The 20,920-nt window shown below is 34.2% G+C and overlaps 3 protein-coding genes across 5 annotated transcripts; 1 reads left to right on the top strand and 2 right to left on the bottom strand.

Annotated features, from left to right (window-relative positions):
- Window positions 1-677: 677 nt before the first annotated feature.
- On the bottom strand, window positions 678-12,680 carry LOC107224897 (probable serine/threonine-protein kinase DDB_G0271402). 2 transcript variants are annotated; one of them, XM_015665145.2, is made up of 8 exons: window positions 12,509-12,680; window positions 11,574-11,685; window positions 10,621-11,076; window positions 9,781-9,873; window positions 8,612-8,744; window positions 8,247-8,479; window positions 7,910-8,138; window positions 678-6,522 (listed from the first exon to the last, which is right to left on the bottom strand). In XM_015665145.2, the coding sequence occupies exons 1-8, from the start codon at window positions 12,531-12,533 to the stop codon at window positions 3,856-3,858; spliced, it is 3,948 nt and encodes a 1,315-aa protein (XP_015520631.2). In that variant the 5' UTR covers window positions 12,534-12,680; the 3' UTR covers window positions 678-3,855. The 2 variants fall into 2 exon arrangements, with proteins under 2 accessions (XP_015520631.2, XP_015520639.2); XM_015665153.2 differs by lacking the exon at window positions 9,781-9,873 and having other exon boundaries at window positions 12,509-12,679.
- A 651-nt stretch (window positions 12,681-13,331) lies between these two features.
- On the top strand, window positions 13,332-19,435 carry LOC107224919 (ethanolaminephosphotransferase 1). 2 transcript variants are annotated; one of them, XM_015665177.2, is made up of 8 exons: window positions 13,334-13,667; window positions 14,086-14,154; window positions 14,585-14,777; window positions 15,065-15,327; window positions 15,789-15,946; window positions 16,085-16,265; window positions 16,365-16,541; window positions 17,821-19,435. In XM_015665177.2, exons 1-8 carry the CDS (start codon window positions 13,608-13,610, stop codon window positions 17,881-17,883), a joined length of 1,164 nt encoding a protein of 387 aa, XP_015520663.1. In that variant the 5' UTR covers window positions 13,334-13,607; the 3' UTR covers window positions 17,884-19,435. The 2 variants fall into 2 exon arrangements, with proteins under 2 accessions (XP_046589505.1, XP_015520663.1); XM_046733549.1 differs by lacking the exon at window positions 14,086-14,154 and having other exon boundaries at window positions 13,332-13,667.
- On the bottom strand, window positions 19,191-20,286 carry LOC107224889 (coiled-coil-helix-coiled-coil-helix domain-containing protein 7). Its single transcript, XM_015665131.2, has 3 exons — window positions 19,950-20,286; window positions 19,760-19,858; window positions 19,191-19,607 (listed from the first exon to the last, which is right to left on the bottom strand). The coding sequence occupies exons 1-3, from the start codon at window positions 20,070-20,072 to the stop codon at window positions 19,497-19,499; spliced, it is 333 nt and encodes a 110-aa protein (XP_015520617.2). The 5' UTR covers window positions 20,073-20,286; the 3' UTR covers window positions 19,191-19,496.
- Window positions 20,287-20,920: the final 634 nt, after the last annotated feature.

The following is a 20,920-nucleotide window of genomic DNA, read 5'->3' on the forward strand; positions in this document are numbered from 1 at the left end:
AGTTGGTCCGGACTGACCATAGCATCTCCTTAACTGACATAGTAAAATACCAACTGTTCAACAATTTTTTCCCCATTGTTTTAAAGCCGCTAATGCCTAAGCGATTACGAGTAATTATCAGCCATATGAAGTGACTTGGAATATCCCAGCTACTTCAAAAATAATTTTTGATTCAGTAAAAATGTGTGAAATTCAAAAATCATTCCTCAACAGATTTTTTAAAGAAACTTTTGTGACTTGTACGCTGAATGATTTTATTTAGCTATTTATTCGATTCATTTAATTTCCCATATGATTCAAATGGTGTTTTTAGCGTTGAGATAAAAAAAAATTCTCCACGCACATTGTTATCTATCGCGTAGAACTTTGAAATATGTTAATAGAGCAGTGCAAAACTTTCTGCAACGCAAAAGACAGTCTGGCGCCACCTCGCGGAGTTTCTCTTTGTGTTCTCGTAACTTCTGTCTGAGAGTGCTGTCATCTGTAGACGCTGGCTGAGTTATTTTTACAACAGCGCCGAGTTTTAAACTATATAGGTACGACGGTGATGAAAATACAATAGTGATGATAACGAATTCTTCTTGAAGCCAAATTTTTCAACAATACTGGTCTGATTTTAACATGAAATAGCAATAAAATCTAGGTTTGGGTGAGTGGAAGTAAAAAGTACGGGATCATTATGATTATTAACAAACTTTTTATTTTTCAGTTATTTAATTTTTTTTCTGCATTATTGGAATGTTAAATGAGAGACATTTTGTTTAAATACTATTATAACTCCACGTTAAAAAAATATTATGAAAAAGTGGTTTACAATTAAATAGTATACACGAAAAGTATAAAAGGCGATTTTATATCGTAGCGAAGGATTTTTCACTTGACAAATTCATATCAATCGCGATGCAAGTTGCATGAAAATACGATGACAATTTCCAAACAGAATCAGATCGTTTTATTAAACTCATTCTCCAATGAAAAAAATCTTCCGCTACGTGCATATCAGTGTTGTTGCTACAAATGTACACGAACTAAAACCTAATATCGGCGCGGTTTTTTTTTTACAAGTTACATAAAAATTACAACTTCGTTTTATTGAAGGAAAATTCAACGTATAAGATAATAAATAAAATCCGTTATTGTGTTAATACGGAAATATTTTATAACATTCGAATGTAAATTGCGTAGCGTGGATAACTTCGTCTTTTATCAGCCATTTTGTAATCCATTTATTCTCATTAGATTTTTGCAAAAAATCGATTAATACCCCACGTGGGCAAGTAAGTAACTTGTCGGAATATCTACTACATTATTATACAACGACCATGTCTATCGGTCAATGGTGCATCAAAAATATTCTCAATTACTGTGCTGGTGCAGGTTTTTGTACAAATTTACAAGAAATTGTAAGATAATTGTTTTTCGTGAGACATTATTGACATTTTTAATACTGACCAAGTGACCAAACAACACTGAATGTTCAATACTGTTACTCATAATGTACGTCTGGAAAAAAATTACGGGAAATATTATTGACGCAATCTTCAAGTTTTGTAATACGTAACTGCTATGAATACTAATTACACGGATTCCGTTGAAATTCATTAATCTTCACACCGAAAATTATATATTATATTTTAATCAATAAGTAGATGTAATTAGTTCCGTTATTGTTGTGTATGAGTATTGCTGATAATAATACATACAAGTATACAGTGTCATAATCAATTCTAACCAGTTAATTACAAGTACTCAATTGTTTGCTGTACAATTTCAAAACACTTTCTATCACAGACAACGTTTAACGTTTATACAATAATTCGAAACCACCTTCATATACGCCATTAAAAGTAATTAAAGAACTACAGAGAGTTTGATTAGATCAATTGTTTTGTATACGATAAATACGCGTCCTTTTTTTAAACTTTTAATTGTCTTTCGCGTTATCACCGTGGTTTCAAATTGAACATTCTTTCGCCGACATTCATTCAACAGTTCAATTATACGATAACTTAGGATATTAAGTACATTTTGATTGTAAATTAGGTAACAAAGAATTATTTCAACTGCAGGACGACTTGGTAAGTAAATATTAAAAAACTTTTCATTCTATTATTTCTTCTGTTTTCAAGAATTATGAATAATATTAATTATACGATAAGATTAAGCACAAAATTAGGATATTAATTTAAGTTACAACTCATATTACACTGTAACATTTACAGAATTATTAGCAATATTGTAGACGTCACAATCACACATATATTTGGAAAAATAAATTATATTTTCCATAATGAGGAGGGAAACGAATGTAAGTCAGAAAAACCAGTTAATTCGTTGAATAAATGAATGATAAAATATGAAAAGTTTGTATCATCCTGCAAATAATATTCTTTCTTAATAGTAAAAGTGTAAATAAAAATAACATTTTTAGTACTAGAGATCTAGTTAGTAAACATCCAATTGGAGTACGGTTTTTTTTTTTTACTTTTTTTGTTTTGCTTGTGTTTTCAAAGCTATATTATCAAAAAGCCTAAAACTATATACAAACCTATGTACACATTAAGTGTTCTATACAGGCACAGGCTCCCAATTAAAGTTTGTTATGAATGCTATCTTACTCACTCAAACATGATACATATTTTTGAACCTAAAATATATTATTTTCAATTCGTGATGGGAACAGCATTTGAAGACTTTTTGCTGTCGACTGTTATTACCTGAAGATAAACTACCCTTCAAGATAACAATTCTAATCAAGATGTTTGAAAACCTGTGCAAAACCTATATGCATTTCCAAACTCTTTTGAACCATACATTCAAATTTACACAAATATTCGGCAATAAAGGCTCACTTAGATTTTTTTTTTTTGCAGACCCTATATTAATACTTACGTAACTGAGGTACACATTGCAGAGCACATTACTTATCTCAACATTGATTTCCTTTGTTAATCAAGATAGACGACACGAGTGAGCCTTAAAATATTTTACCCTTCATGTAGACCTTTTTGAAAACATCAGAATGACTCTCTTTCCTTTCTTTTTCATATTGTCCGTCTTGCAATTTCTAGATATCAAGTCCTTCAATTCATTTTTACCTGGCATTTATTACCCAATCAAAAATATGTATGAAAAAACTGTTGCAAAAAACACCATTTTTGGAGCAAGGAAATTTCGTAAATGGAATGCTGTAATAAATTCAGATCGTTTGCTTCAAACTAAAATCGACTACATATAAAAATAGGGGCAAGATTTAATAGGAATGTTTGTTGATTGATTTTTTTTTTTTTTAACTAAAAGTCTACGGACGAAATTAAGTGAGAGGATATACATTTGTATACTCTACATAATGATTATCAAGCTCGGGAATTGATCTGTATCAATCACTTCCGTGTATACATTAGATAGAGTCAGTGTAATGTTTAAGCTCTTTTTACACTCTAAAAAATAGTGAAGTGTATTAAAACATGCACACAAAAATTTCATTGTATCATGACCATTGTATAACTTCTTCAAAGTGAAAAATTGAAGGTTTTTTGCTTATTCTGTAAACACTACAAATTTCCAGCCCTTACAGAATTGGAAAGAACTTCGATTTTTATTTTGGAACAGTTGATCAATCACAATGAAATGCCTGTGAAAGTATTATAATTGGTGCGACTATTTAACTAACATAATTCACTAAGCTGGCTTGAATTATTATAAAAAAAAAATATTTAGAGTATGCACACTAGCTAATGTTTACAAATATGATGAAACAAGCACACTGCCTTATGTAAGTCGAAAATAGATTGCCATTGTTATATTGCTCTATATTATATTTGTTCAGATCAGGTCAAAAGCAACAGGTTAAGATCATAGAGCAGTACTTTCAAATGGCGAAAGAGGCCGCTCAGGCGTACAACATGTTTCTGGTGTACAGCATAACTCAGGTGTTGCTCCGCCACCCCTTAATTTAACCAGATCTAAGTCAGAGAAAAAATCACTTTTCATTGTACCTACTGCGCTGTCCAACCCAAAGCTATCCTGCCTGCAGACGCCTGTGTTTTTGTAACACCTGTGGTCCTCTGTTAGATTTTGTGGAGGCCTACAGCTTCCGCTGTAGATCTGTGATGTGTTGCTTGCTTTATCCAATGAAATTCTTGTATTGTCTTGGAGGGAATTAACGATATCGCGGTGGGCTATTACATCATTTTTTTGATCATCAGTCGATTTTGCTTCAAATTCTTTGAGGCATTTACAGTCTTCAGATAATTTACATAAGCATTTATTTACTTTATTCTCACTTTGCAATGAGATTGAATCAGCTTCGGCGCTATTTAATCTGTAAAATTCATCCTTCTTCAACGTACTTTCATTTGAACAGAAACTATCTGTGTAATAGAGATCACCTTTTTTCAGCGTACTTGCATCAGACCCAAAACTGTCCTGCCTGGAGAGAACATCTCGCTTGAAAACGACATTCTGCAAACAATCGTTACTGGGCCTTCTGACCGGTTTCTCCTTTGGCCGGTCCTTTTGATACGAGAGATCGCTTTGCAGTGTTAATTCATCTTCCAAACTTTTTTCATTGCTCGTTGGCTTTGTGTTCTGACTTGCTTTTGATTTCTGATGACCTGACAAGGACCTCAATTTGCTGAACTTTGAGGTATGTTCTACAGACCCATTGTCTGAACTTTTATTAGACCCGGTACTGTCTTGTCTTGAAAATGCATGTTTGAGCTTCTCTTTCGTGGGTGAGATCTTAGTTCTCCTTAAATACGAGCCAGCTGGAGATCTGGAACTATCAGAAGAGCTCTTACTCGAATTGCTGTTGACAGAATTTGAACTGCTGTATCTAGATAAGGTTCGATTTTCTTTCTCAGGAGATATTTTGCCTTTAGTAATTTGTCTTAAGTAAGAACTTAAAACACTAGTTGCATCCGAACTATTAAATCCAGTCTGAGATTTAATTTTGCCGTCTGTACTCTCACTTGAATTTTGCCTTGAGATTTCTTTGGTTTTCGTTGTCGCTGATGAACTATTAAGTTGGTACGAAAATTTTTTTCCAATATTACACGGCGTCAAAGGTCGCTCTAAGCTGGTTTCGCTATTGGTTTGACCAACGTATCTCATTTTTTCAATCAGTGGTACTGGAATAACAGTTTCTTTAACTTCGCTTCCATGCCTCGAAATGAGATCATTGTCTTTTCCTGTGATTTCATTCGAATCGCTCAACTGCTTGATGTACCTATCATTAGTCGTCGAAAACAATTTATCAGATGTCTCATGGGGTAAGCCATCTTGCCTTCTGCTGTAATATTTCTCATTCAAAGTAGTTTGAGGTTTACTTTTATTACTATTCTGCCGAGAATACATGCCAGGTTTTGTTACTTCCAACGAAGCATCTTTGGACTTGGTCTTACTGTTTTGACGGAAATAACGTCCACTGAAGTCATTGCTTTCAGGAGAAATTACAATACTAGGTTTCTCTCTCTCAGGCAATGATTCCTTGGACCTAGAATTTCGTCTGGAATATCGCCCCAAGTTCGGAGCGATGTTTTCATTTAATTTGCTCATGCTTTCACGGGAATATTTTTCCGGACTGAGAGTATCTGGGATTTTTGGATTCTTATTGCTTACAGGACTAGGATCTCGCTCTAAGGTGCTATCGTCACATCCACAAGAACGCTTCTTCTCTTGATGTATCTGTCCTTCTCTGATTGGTTTCAATTGCGGTGCAAGCGTTTCTGGAGTTGTTGATTCGCTGCTGCTTGGGCTAGGTCCGGTGTAATGCCGAATATCAAAATCTAGGTCTGAAGGTAATGGGGCACCGACAGAAAGGTGCATGGCCAAGCCTTCGAACCAAACTTCCATTACCTCAAAAGGAGGTCTTTTATCCGGGTTTAAATCGCAGCACAAAAATGCAATCATATAAAATGTCTCTGGACAATTGGCGCAAAATTTTTCCTTAAATACATTTTGATTTAGGCCAAAGTCTGAGGACCTAGGTAGGTAATCAGGGTCAGCTTGAACTCTGCCAATTATTTCACAGAGTACAATACCGTAGCTGAATATATCAACTTTTTCATCATACTTATTTCCTTTCATCATTTCGGGTGCCATCCAGTAAGGATTCCCCACAACTGTATACCTCTTCTTACGTTCGCATCGTTTTGAACTTCTGCCTTCGCCAGAATGTCGGCTATATTTACGTTTATCAGGTGAATTACCATTTTGAATTATCCTCGCTAAGCCGAAATCAGCTACGACTACAGTCTTGTCTTCTCTTACCAGGCAATTGTGCGAGTTTAAATCTCTATGAATAATATTCATGGAATGTAAATAAGCCATACCAGCTGCAATATCCTTTGCAAAAGAAGTACGCTGCTCCCATGGCAAAGACTCGTTTGTATCATGGAGAAGTCCACGCAAAGTACCGCCAGATATAAATTCAGTTACTAGGTGAAGTTTTTTCTCTTTGTATAGAACACCAATGAATCTTAGAACGTTGTTGTGATGTAGAGAACGTAATACTGCAACCTATGGAAATGTATAATAGATATTTGTAAATATATTGTTAAAAATGATGATACAAAAATTTTTTATATACGTACACATTTTTATTTTGACTGACCCATAACATGTTTGCAATATAATAAATCGAGTATAAAATCATAATACACAGAGTACGATGATTGACGAAAATTTTGATTACTGTATTCCAGAATTAAACAGCTATAGGTATTACTAAAAACTTTGAAATATTTTCATCGCAATGTTATCCGCAATACTGATTAAAAATGTGTGCACATGCTCTAACTGAAGATATTTTTAAACTCATGGTTCGCACTTTTTTCCATAGAAAAATTCCCTGACTTTCCCTGACCAGTTTTCCAATTTTTCCCGTCTAAATTTTTTTTTTTGTCTTTGCTAGTGCTACGAATCCCCAATTCAAATATCCCCAATTCTTCAAGAAATTCGACAATATTAAGGAAAATTACACGAAAACATATATATTATATTAAGGTGGTATATATATATTAAGGTGGTCCTTATTTAGGGCTTGGATGAATTTTTTATCATTCCCCCCCCAAATAATTGAAAAACGACTCTCTGATTTTTTCAGATTCTTATTCCAACTCTAACCCCTCCTCCAAACGACTGGGTTTCCCCATTTGAAATATCCGTGTTTAGGTCACATTCTTAGCATATATTTTATTGTGAGAGTAATAATTTTCAAAAAAAAATCTGTAACTGTGAGACTTTAGTGGGCATTGGTGCTACTATTTGTTAAAAAATTCACATTACCACACGATGCTATTTAGAATTGCAAACCCTCTAAATCTGCCTTTGTTTTTCATTTAGTTGGTGTGCAATTCCTCTAGATTACCTCTTATGGTGTGAATTTTTTCTCAGTACTAGCTCTAGTGCCCACTAAAATCCTGTAGTTACAGATCTACATGTATGAAACTGCAATGGGTCTATAATGACGTCACAATTAAAAAAATTCGATAAAGTAAATTTTGTTATTACTGTAAGAGCAAATTTTAATTATCTTGAAGCAACCAATAAGCTTTTCGTCATACTCTTGGCATAATGGAGGGTTAGCAATTCGATGAATAGATTCTAAAAATTCGAATAATCTAATATTTTGTCTAGACTTCACCTATTTACAATCACAATCCCAGGATGGAAACAACAGATTTGAACGTCGTAATGTTAAATGAAAAATATTAGTACCAGATTTCTTTAACACGTTGAGCGCCACCCCGATTTTGAAGGCAGTCCCCACCAAGCCACGTGCGCCACTAAATATAATTTCAGTGTCAGCCACCGATGGCTGACACGGCGCTCAACGTGTTAAACACCCGAATATGAATTGGAAAATTAAGATTACAAGCACAAAACTAACACTGCACTCGCTTACCTCTTTTAGGAAGTTTTTCTGAGCCTCTTCGTCAACTCTATACAGTTCTTTGAGGACCATAACTTCACCAGTATCCCGATGCGTAACTTTGTACACCTGCCCAAAGAAGCCTTTGCCCAAAAGCTCTCCTTTCACTAAGTCACTGGCTCGAAATATCCTTTGGTTTTTAGGTTCCACTCGAAAAGATCTGGTCCGACTCAAGTCAGAGGTTGCACTCGATTGTGGAGAACTACAAACATGTTTCAATGTACATACAATAGTATAAAAAGTTTTCTTGTTAAAAACGGCTAGATTTTGAAAGTTAGCAATTTCATTTATATTCAAGAGAGAAATCTACCCGTCAAGTAATCTGGACATTGAACTACTGCGCTCTTTATGCATGGGATCACGGGTTCTCCTGAGTTGTCTACTTCTTGTTCCACTGATGTATCCCTCGTCACGACGTTTAAACAGCCTTTCTTTGCCCTCTGGGCTAGTTCTTGGACTTAGAGAACTTGTAATAACAGGTGAGGGAGCATTAGGGAAAGATGGTCGCCTAGATACAGCATCTGGATCATGTTCGATAGTCAACTGAAATGGCATCGTCATTAATATTGTGTTTAGCACAGAGAAACATGGCACAAGGTAGCTGGTGTGTAATTTTGTGGTGAAAGTCTACATGCCAATTATTTTAAAAAATTTCAAAATAGCATTATTGTCTACCTGCAGAACCGTATCGGAATATCGTATTAGGTTTTCGATACTTTCAATAGGTTGTTCTTTAACAGGTGTGCCGTTCACCTCTAGGATTCGATCACCAATATGTAGCGACATTAGATCACTAGACATGTTCAGTCTGTAACATGTTATGCAAAAATATTTACAAATATTAACTATGAAAATCTCATATTTATTACGTATGAACAGATTGTTATTGCGTGCAAGTATGTTCAAGTTGTACGTGCAAATGTATTTTTTGAAAGTGCTTGGTAAAACCAGATATCAAATTATAAATTTACGAATAATCGACTGCCGACACTCAGACACACGATACTTAGGCGTTCAGATTAAGCGTAGTAATTGTGATACAATGATGATTAGTCAACTGTGATGAAAACTTGCTCAGAAAATATATCGGTGTTCTTATCCTAATAACTGTGGGAGAGAAACAAGTTTGAAAATTATTGCTAACAAATGAAACTTGCAATAAATATTTATAGGCAGTGAGTATTGTCCAGGCTTTATAACTTCAATTGATCAATGGAGGGGACAAATTCATGAGAAAGCTAGAGCAATTATTCCCTCACTCATACCAATAATTCTCAGTCCAAAGCAAATGCAGATGGAAATGGATCCATCATTGATGACAAAAATTGAAACAAAATATCTACATATTTGCTGCAAAATTGCCAGTGTGAAAGATTATAGCAGAATTTGCTGTATGTATGCTAGCATACTTATAATAAGCAAATTATATAGTGTTAAATTATCGGAATTGCAACAAATGAGGATACACCTTTGCGAAGTTGTCTCAGCGATAGATCTTGTTAGCTAGATTGTTTGAAATCTAAGAAAAATATATCAAGTACCTACAACTTAGAAACATTTGGTAGGAGATATCTCTTAGACTTCCTAAAAATGTTTGAACAAATAATTTACTAACAATAAATGTGGCAGAATGCAATCGTTAGTGTTATAAATTTACTGGTTATCATAATACATTGTTCGTGCATTATATTCAAAGACAATGGCATGCAGAAAGTAAAATACAGACCAGTTTTATTCTATAATCAATGTCAATGTGAACGGATAATAATCATCTAACACCAAGCATTGATTTTATGACCGATTACACAACATTAAGTTGGAATTATTAATTTGTTATGAAATACCTATAGTTAGAGAAGTTGCAGCATAGCCTAAACAGAACCTCCATCACAGAGGCAGCCAGCTTACTGATTTTTCCACGCACGTTTCTCATTAACCTGCGTTTTGTTTGTTTTCAGTTATTAGCAAAAGTATTTTATTAGATGTATACCTACTTCAAATTGTAAATACGGGTTACTAATACCAATTTTGCAAGTAAAAAATTGTGTACTTATACATAGATGCATACATTTATACATACATCCATACATACTTACATAAATACATACATATATACATATATACATATGTATCACAGAAACAGAACAGCTGATTATCTAATAATTTTTATTGTATATGGGTTACCTCAACCCATACTGACATCTAAATGTTAAATCACGTTATGCATCTTTCCGAAACTCCCTAATTACACAAATACTGGATGATTCTAATCAAGTGTCGGAATTCGCATCTGTATTTTGGCTTAAATTGACAATTGAATCGCCCATTGAGATCTCTCACAAGTGTAAATGTTCCAATAAATGAATATAACAAAGACGATATTTCCAACGTAATTATATACAAGTAATTTAACATGATGTTATAAAAACAGACTTTTGCTTTCAGAAGTGTGCAATCATTTATTATTAAGACTGTATTTCCCCCACGTAGGACATCAGTTGCATTATTTTATAGTGATTTCAAAATGTCAACAATGAACAGGTGAAACACAAACACAATCATGCTTTGCATCAGCCAAACTGTATTGCACGATATACCTTAATATAAAGGCAAACAATAAACTACAGGAAAAGTAGTGTAAAATTAATTTTTATATGTTTGAAACATGTATTCTATTTACTCACTCAGAGATTCGTAATAAAGCTCCTCCACACGTTCTTGGACTCGGAGATGTGTCTAATGAAAGTTTGATCCCTCTCTGTCTCTTTGGATCTTGTATAACGCCATTCGTATTTGGAGGGATTTCCACTAATCTTATGCTGTGTGGATTTCTGACGAATGGATAATTTGCGGTTTTGCTCAGTGGTTGCATTTGTCTCTTGTAACATACGCCACAATACAATTTTGACCTCTCGACAAGGGCATAGCTCTCTCCATCACCAATGAAATTGCTGCATGAATTGCAGGCAAAACATTCTGGGTGAAATTTGTGATCTCCTGCCAACATAACTGGGCCTGTGATGACTTGACCACATCCCTGACAAGCCTCTCCGTAAGCAGCCCAATAATCATTTTTACAAAATAATAAACCATCTTTTTCAAAATACCATGAAGATAAAGCAGCATCGCAAGCTGAGCATCTGAAAATATAATGAATGTCTGTTACGATCGACTTATACAAAGTTGCACGAAACATGTTTCTATACATTTCATAATGATCAAGCACAAAACAGAAATCAATCGCAAGAGTTCACCAAAGACTATGGGCAAACAATTTTCTTTTGTGGAATCTCAACTACATGTATTTTCATGTTTTCCACATTAAACATGAATAAGTCATTCAATAAGAATTAAGTCATGAAATGTTTGGTCTAAGGATCTGTACTATATAAATCTTTTGAAAAAAGTCAGTTTCTCGCTGCAAAATCTATAATTTTAGAAACTCTTCACGAAACGGTAACTCATCATCTTTATAAAAAGTGGAGCATGAACGTGTAATATGTGTTGACGAAAACCTCTATCATCAAAATGTTTCCAATGTGTGTATTCACGTAAGTTATTACAAAGTTTCAAGTGTCTTGATTACATTGCAGTGTTGACATACAATTGAAACTTCATTTTGCCTATTCAGTCTTACCGAAAGCAGTCTATATGCCATTCCTGGCTCAGTGCCTGAATAAATTCGTCCTCGTCGATCGCATTTAGGCACCCAGCACAAATCGATGTACCTCCGCACTCCCCTCCCGTATCTATAATTGAAATTTACATTCAAACTAGTCGAGTTGTGCAAAATGTCCTTTAGAAATATATGTTATTAATTGATGTTAGAGGTAATAAAAGAACAAGAATCCAAAAATGATGAATAACAGAATGAACACTATGCAAAGAAATCAAAAACAGGCGTGAAAATATTTTTGCTTTCTTATCATTCTTTGATATAAGAAAAAGCATTGTTGCCAAACTCATTACACACTTTACACACCTATGCGTATGCATAGCCTTGCAGTTACGATTAGCCAATTGTATTGTTATGCAATTGTCTTCGCTAGACTTTTAATATCTACTGTTCACAATTTACTGGACCGTATAAATGATTAAACACGTGAATCAACACGAACAAACAAATTTTCGGATATTAAAAGATGTGAAAAAAGGTCTGAATCATAGATTGTCAATACATCCGCATACGCACAGGATTGTCAATTGTGACTGGTGATCAGAAAAAATTCTGGGTGCGGGAACGTAGGATTCTGGATAACGTTTGCGCGGATGTGAATAGGATTATAACGTTCAGCCAACAATACGATTCGGGTATGACTGAAGGTTTAGTATGCAAACTCAGCGTTTTGCACGCACCAAGAAACTGTGTAAATAGAATGATTAACCGTGATTGCAAAGCGAACACGGGACGCCCACACTTTTAGGTGGACGTCGAGTGTCATCTGTCAAATTTTAGGACTCAACTCGGTAGATTAGTTGCGGAATGCGCGTTGTAAGCGCATATGAAGTGTTAAGACATGTTATAATTTCCGTTAAAATTTGGGATGTATATTTTTTCATGTAAAAACATACCATTTGTTGCGATATCCTCCATCATGGCATCTCGTCGTGGTGGATATTCACGTTCTTATCCCCACTATACGTTTTTCGCAAGGTGTAAGTAAGCGCGACATGGACTACGCTGCGTGAGATCAGTACAGACCATCGAGCTTCGTAAGTTGCACACATGGAGGTAGTGTAACACCGACCGCAACGTCTGTATGTTTTATCGACTATTATTACTGCACCAGTGCTATCTTTACATTACATTGGTTATACATTTATCTATGGTTTTACAGCTTCTAACTCCAGGCTATATGGTATAGCGTAAGTTGCTTATAGTATAGCTCTCAGCTCCGAATGCACAAATGGCATTGTCGAGTGTTATATAATAATTGAATATAATCGTGTTAGTTAATTATGGTGTTAATATGATAGTGATATATAATAACGTATAATAATATTATAGCTCTTTGTAGTACGAAGATCTCGTAACATGGTTTTTAAACTTTGGTTAGTGAATGTCATAGTTATTTCCATCTAGGGATATTCCAAATAGTTAGACAGTTGTTTTAATTCCTTATGGTTACAAGGTTCTCGTACTTCGAGTTTGGTTAGTTGATAAAAGTAACATGCAGTAATAATAGTCGATAAAACATACGGACGTTCCGGTCGGATGTTACATACCAATCGGTGCTTATATCTAGTAATTCATTCTTTTCATTTAAGCACGTGGTGTAAACTAGTGTAAAAATTTGATGGAAACTTGACTAGTGACTCTGAAGGAGATCTCCGAAAAGAATACGAGCTCAGCTCAATGCACTACGTAGTCCAGGCTTCAACGTCGAGCGTGCCAAGCGCATGCGTATGTTGTGTGGAAAAATTTGCCTATAAATCGTAGGATTTGTGATGAGCATTTACACTCGCATCACAAGTCCGATTTCTCTAGTCTTAACTACGAAAAATGTTAATTTATGTTATCAAGATTATTTAAAATATACTTTTGTAATACAATGTTAGTCATTGATTAATTTAAACCAATTGATGGAAATATAGTAGTTTATTATTACGTGAAGTAGTGACCTGTCTTGTGGTTAGTTTAACGTTTTTTGATATCGAGATAATTATTAAAATGAAACTGGAAGTTGACTATTTGACGCAGGAGCATCTTATGGGCTTCGAAAATTATAAGGTGAACACTAATTTTCTTCACTCTAAATTTCGTATATCAATAATTGTCGTAATTACATTTTGGTGCGGCTTATCTAGAAACCTAAATTACACCCTACAGGTAGTACAGGGTATATCCTTAATTGGGACATGCTGTAACAAATTTATATAATTCATTTCTATTGAAAATTATGTTCGTTGGAATGAAATCAAAATTTTAATCACGAATAATGCGTATTTTAAATACATTCTTGCTTCATGCCTTAAATCCAGTTTGTTACAGTTGGTCATAGTTCATACCTGTACTTATACCTGATAGATTATAAATTAGTGACTCAGCATTCCAGTAATGAGCGAACGTCTTCTCATTCTCGAAAACTCACTCTTTGTACAAATATCTTCTACGCAGAGAACCATGAATATTTCTTTTTAATTTACAGTACAGCTCACTGGATACGAGTCCCTTGAGTATTTATGTGATGCACCCTTTCTGGAACAAAGTAGTAGAGGTATAAATTATTAATTACCATTACTATCATTTTCATTAAAATTTATTCAACGCGTCAGCACCTTTAATTCACAATACGCATGTGAATTAGGGGCATCATCTGGGTACTTCTACATTTTTCTATTATGCAATTCATTCTACACTTTATGGAATCAGTTTTCTATTCATACTGAATTTTAATGGATATTTTATCAAGACAACGTGAAAGCATTCAGAATGTTTTTTCAAGCTAAAAAAGTTTGCACTACAAGATCTGTTTAGAATAAAATTTTTGTAATTTGTTTTCTTCAATTTACACATTGGCTCTATATTTCAGAATAAGTAACCTCCTTGGAAAATTAGTTTGAAAGCTTTACGACAGATTGAGATTAGATAAGAATGATGATGTAATCTGTGTATCTGTTTTATCGTCATAATTTTTTGTAATGTAGTATTGTCCAAAATGGGTGGCTCCGAACTTATTGACTTTCACTGGATTCCTATTCACTGTTGTGAATTTTCTGATGTTTGCAAGCTACGACTACTACTATTATGCATCCAGTGACAATATCCCAGAATATCCAAATATACCAAGATGGGTTTATGCTATGGCTGCTTTTAACATATTCATGGCATATACGCTTGGCAAGTATTTCATAAGTACCTCATTCAAGACATGGACCATCTGAAACTTCTGTTTGTGTCGAGAAAATAGAACCAAGCACAATTGTCCAAAGAAAATTAATAAATGACTCGCATAATGTGTTTAACCAGTAGTACGAAGATTGCGCAACTTCTCAAAATACTCAAACGTGCAGAAATAATCAACCAAGTGTATTTAAATAATTTGGTAGCTTATTTCCACAAGGGTGGCTAAAAAATTTCAATCTTAATATACTTATAAAATAACTGTTACTTTGTTTGAAAATTAGACGGTATTGATGGGAAACAGGCAAGACGCACTCAAACATCTGGACCATTAGGAGAATTGTTTGACCATGGTCTCGATAGCTGGACGGCTATGCTGATTACTGTTTGCATGTATTCGGTATTTGGTAGAACGGATCATAGTGTAGCACCTCTTAGAATGTATTTCATTCTTTGGAACGTGTTTATCAATTTCTACCTAAGCCACTGGGAGAAGTACAACACTGGTGTTCTCTTCTTACCCTGGGGATATGATGCCTCTATGCTGGTTGGTTCAATTCTGATTGATATATTATTCATTGCTATGAAAGCTTAGTACAGTAGAAATATCGTTAGCTAAATATACTCCTAATTTTCCGGAGCAAAATTGCTATTCGTTTTTCGATAGAATGTTCAACTGAAAGTAATGAAAATTTTATGTATGTATAAAGTACAAAAAATATTGATACTATGAATCTTTCGAGGTAATGTAAAATTATTATAGCTCCCGGCCGTTCATTATTTAATTTTGTTTCTGTGTGCAGTTTTAAAAAATCAATTGCTTGACTTTAAAGAAGTCCAGAAAAAAACGTATCATGCTCTTTTGCAATGAGCTTTAATTTCTGGTCCTTCATTTCACTATTTTCCATTAATGATACAAGATGAAAATGTGTTTTGCCGAGTACTGATTATTTACATAGTTCTTTCTATTTTCATATTCCCCATTTGAAAGGAACTAATCTATTCTAGGCTACTATCATCGTGTTTGTTCTGACAACATTTGCTGGTCATGAAGCTTGGAAATTTGAACTTCCAGGTGGAATTTCAGCTGGCATTATGTTTGAAATATTACTGTACGTCAGCGCACTGGTGTCTAATTTACCAATGGTGGTCTGGAACATATACAAGTAACTGCTATTCTATTATTTCATCATCTAGGTTCCTCCGCTAAGAGAGCAGAAATAAGGAATTATCGTAATTTCTATCAAATGTATGGTTTCGAAACTCTTACAGCATGGTTTTAGTTTTCATTTTAACTTTTATAGATCTTATAGAGACAAAACAGGGAAAATGAGATCGTTCCCTGAAGCTGTAAGACCTCTAGTACCTGCAACTATATTTTTTACTATTGCAACATTTTGGGTAATATACTCACCAAACAATATTATGGAAAAAGATCCAAGAATGATTTACTTTGCCATCGGAACGATATTTTCCAACATATGCGTAAGTGTTTATTCACATTTTTACAGATATATATATATATATAGAGATTAAATTCTTCAATAATTCAATTCATTTCATTATTTTTATTTTCATTTGCAGTGTCGATTAATTGTTTCTCAGATGAGCAACACCAGGTGTGAGATATTTCCTTGGATTCTTATTCCTGTAGCAGGTGCTGTAGCTTGTTCTTTCATGGTGCCATCGATTGAACTTGAAATCATGTATCTAGTATCCATTTTTGCACTTGTTGCCCACATTCACTACGGAACCTGTGTGGTGAGTCTTTTATGTGCTATTTCTTCCTAATTGTGAATTTCCTCCACTAATTTTGTACAGGTAATATTTTTGTCATTAAAAATACGCTGCAAAACTATTGTTGGAAAAACTTGCAAGTAGCATGATTTTGTTCAAATGTTTGATCATTTTATTGATAAAAAAAAACTGGGATTATTGTTATTCGATCCTCAGTTATTTACCTTAGCTTCAATTGCACAATAAAAAGCCTATTTTTATCATTGACAAAGATCACTTGCAAGTTGGCAAAATCAAGAATGTGTGTTTGGATATACGTTACATTTAAAAGAAAACTTTAGGGCCAAGTGTTGAATGATTGATTGCTTACACAATATTTCAGTTTAAAGAAAAAGTAACGTATAGCATTACATATTCTATGAGCTTTCAACAAGTAAAACATGAATGAAATATGTTCCATAGCTGGTAAATTCGCGTACGTCACTTCGCGAACTGTGGAAATATGTTTAAAATTAATTTTATTCAGCACGCGTGTTTTTCCAGGAAAGTACAGGCTTCATAGTAGTTCCCTTATTCCCTTGAAAGTAAATTTACCCTATCTCTTTCACTTTCCCTATAGGCATTCTAAAACTAAAGGTTTCCCCTAAATGTGGTCTGAAGCACACCATTTCCCCCTAAAAACTACCCGTTTTTGGTAGTTTACCATGATCTTTTAATTTTTAATTTTTGAATTTTGATAGCCGTGTTCTTCTAAATATTTAAATTCATGGATCTCAAACACGAAAGAGCGAATAATAGGCGTAATGTACGAAATTGCTTTAGTCATTTCATGATTTCATTCCAGTTCTTTAATTTTTTCTAAAAACAAAAATGTTTTAATTTATTTTCATTTAGAATTGTATGTAGATGTAATGTGTTTGTAATTCCCTTTTTTACATTCGAGATCCGTGGGCTCGGATATTTGGAGATATTTAGGTCCATGTCAAAATCAGGTTCAGTATCCTTGCAATGTTTTTGAATTTCTTCACGCATGCAGAAATTGAAGAATCCTAATATTCCCTTATTTTCACACAATTGGTGTCCTATTTCTCCTAAATTACCTACATTGAGCGCTACGAAACCTGAGAGTATTTTTCCTGTGGATTTGTCAGTTGTTTCAACTCATCAGTTTGTAAAACAATAAGAACATATCTCATTATTTTTTTTTTACGGTTTTCTTATCATAGGATTATTCTTACGACTGGTAACTTGAGCCCAAAAAAGTATGGAATGATTAATAATGACGCTATAAACTTTGTTTCAGGTGAGACAAATGTGCCATCACTTCCGTATATATACGTTTCATATAAGAGAACACTCCGAATGACTACTTGCTGACGATGCATGTTAGAACATAGAGAAAGAGAGAAGGTGAAAGCAAGAAATCCACAACAACGTAATAAACAACATCTATCAACTAGTTTAGCCAAATACCTGAAACCTCACTTATATACTTTTTTAATCTTTATTTGCTTTAGTTTTATACCATACAACTCTTATGCCGAATATTATTTATATAGATAATTTTCACAACAGAGTAGCCTTGCCAAGCTCATTTCAGTGCAATAATTCTCGTTAGGTATGTTAAACTTTTTTTAACATCAGTCTTGCTTTTGTTATTATACACAACAAAATTTCTGAGTGTGTTAACAAAAACAAAATGATTTTATAATAGAAAAGCTGGCACGCCTTGAATCCTATTCGAAGTAATATATTATTGTACATTGTATATCTACACACTATGTTTTTTTCTGATTAGCATTTAATTTTTTTTAGCTCTCTTTTAATGTATTTTGGTTTTGGCTAACACACAAATAATCAAGTGCACAACTCTCAGTTCTTAACATATATCGTCTCTCGGACGCAATATTTTTACTAGCCGTTACTTTAAATCAATTTTTCGTAATTTTTGTTATATATTTCGTTTTGCACGTTAATAACTGATTTGGAATCTGTTGACATGCATTCGAATTAAATTTTTTTCCAACGCCTCTTCCTTCTCACTACTGTCTTTATTGCATAGATTGTATAAATATAGCATACATTATTGTAATCTATCTTGTACGGAGCCGAATTTCAATGTACCAGAAACATTGAGGCTACATTAATTGTAAGAAGTGTTTTACACGTATATGCAAAAGGAAAACTCAAAGGAAAGCTCCAGTAAATAAAAGTTACATTTCGTACAGTAGAAAAATTAAATTTTGATATAAATCTTGCCTATACTAACGATAATCTGTCGTAAACACTAGTAAAATATTAGTGAATAAAGTTTCCTTGTCCATCTGTTAATACTGGACTATTCTCTGAGTGTATTCTTTTGTATTTTAAAAGCAACCCATATTTTGTAATTCTAATACTGGATACATATTGAATATCGCATTTATGTATAAAGTGTAACAGACTTGATGATATAATAAGTATAAGTTAAGAAAAATGTACAAAATAATTATGGACTCTTCTATAACAGCGATACACAGATCTAGTGAGTGCGTATGCGTATATATTGAGGTCAGATTTGAATTGTGTTACATATAAGTCAGTATCCGACATAGTAATTCCAGTTACAAGCTTTGCATACACACATCACCCATTAGAAGTTAAAAAATAGCCTTTTACACTTTTTTTTAGCAATCCCTGTGACGGTCACAAATAGCCATACTTATCATTGATTAGCCTATAACTTGGTAAATGAATAATAGAAGTCATACTAATTACACATTCAAAATATTTCTCCGTGTATGAATTTTAGCTGGTTTCATTGATAAAAGAATGTACAATCCCTTAATACTTAATAACCTCCATACGTACAGTATACTGGTAGGTAATTTATAGGCACTCATATTTTCAAATAAACAAACTCAAACACATCAAGTAAATACGGTATTTATTTCGTGATTATACATATTGAACAAGTTTATTGTTACACTACTTAAGGAATTATTTAGGAGAATTGGCTTTTAAATATTCTCCTTTTATTTTGAGTCTGTCTGCAGGTGGTGGAAGGTATGGTTTGATTCCATTCTTTCTACGTTCCCTTGTTACTTGATACTGAAATACCAGGAAAAAAATCATTTTAAAGATGAATGAACATTTGAAAGTTATCCTACAAAGAAAGGAAAGATGTGGATTTTTAGCGATTTTACATACACAAGGAAATCATAATGATGAATTCACAATACTCTGATAACGTATTAAATTACCCAAAAATCTTTGCAGTTTTTATAATTCATAAAGTATAAAGTGCAAGCATCATGATCAGCATTGTTTTCATTGAGGCATTTGAGTGATAAATGGTGTTCCTGAAATTTTAGAAAAATAATTCAAAATTTTTCGATAACATATTATTTTATGTAACATTTGGGGGTTACGTATCTATCGGTATGCATATACCTTCAAACACGGATTGTTTTCCTCAGAATCTAATTTAGTCGAACGTTTCCTAGTTGTATCATTTCGCTTCTTCTGTCGTTCTATTTGTTCGTCGGCTGTACTCATTTCTAAGGGACTTCTCATAAACAAGTCAACGTCAACGACACATGTAAGATAGTGAAGGCCCAACTCCCAAGTGTTAATACTAGCAGATACTAGAAACTTTAGATTTTACCGCTGGGTAGTCTCCGTAGATTTGACCTTTCGATTATTTCTATCAACAAAGCAAAATCACGTGGCCGGATTACCCGATAGAAAGCACCACGAACTTTTTCATGTACTAGCGTCAGTCATAGATTCAGAAATGCCAGTCACGTGAATGGTCTCATGTCAGCAGCTGATGGCAAGTGATTCAATTGATTGGCTAGTAACCAATGGTTCTGGCTAATGGCGTAACAACTATAGAACGACGTCGCTTGTTACGGCAATGCTCTAAACATTTGATCACGTCTACGTGCTAGATAAGAAATCGTTCCTCGGAAGGTTTTTGGGGATGCTGAATTCAATTCTGGCGTTAGAATCATCCGTGTGAGTTCGGTGGTGGCTCTGCGGGGGGGCCCGGGGGGTGATTGGGGGGAAAGTTGCAGCGTCCATGAAAACAAACGAAAATCGTTACTCGTGGGTTTTCGGGGATATGTATCTATATGTATCTACTTTATACGTTTTTTCAATTTTCCATGCAGCAGCAAGAATGGTCTCTGGAAATTTATAAACTTTCGCTATCGAATCGAATCTACCCCCACCCCATGAGAAGAGTAACAGAGAGGGAGGGGGAATTACTATCTTCCGTCATTCAGAGAATTGATATAACTCTTCTGAGCGCCGTGCGGCATCAGTCGTTTCCGAGCAATCGGAGCGGAATCACGTGTTGTCGGTATCAGTTCAACTTTAAAACCCTGTTGATCAACTTGTGTCGCGTTGTTCGATCAGTG

This window comes from Neodiprion lecontei, chromosome 3 (genome assembly GCF_021901455.1).
Source record: "Neodiprion lecontei isolate iyNeoLeco1 chromosome 3, iyNeoLeco1.1, whole genome shotgun sequence".
Taxonomy (NCBI): domain Eukaryota; kingdom Metazoa; phylum Arthropoda; class Insecta; order Hymenoptera; family Diprionidae; genus Neodiprion; species Neodiprion lecontei.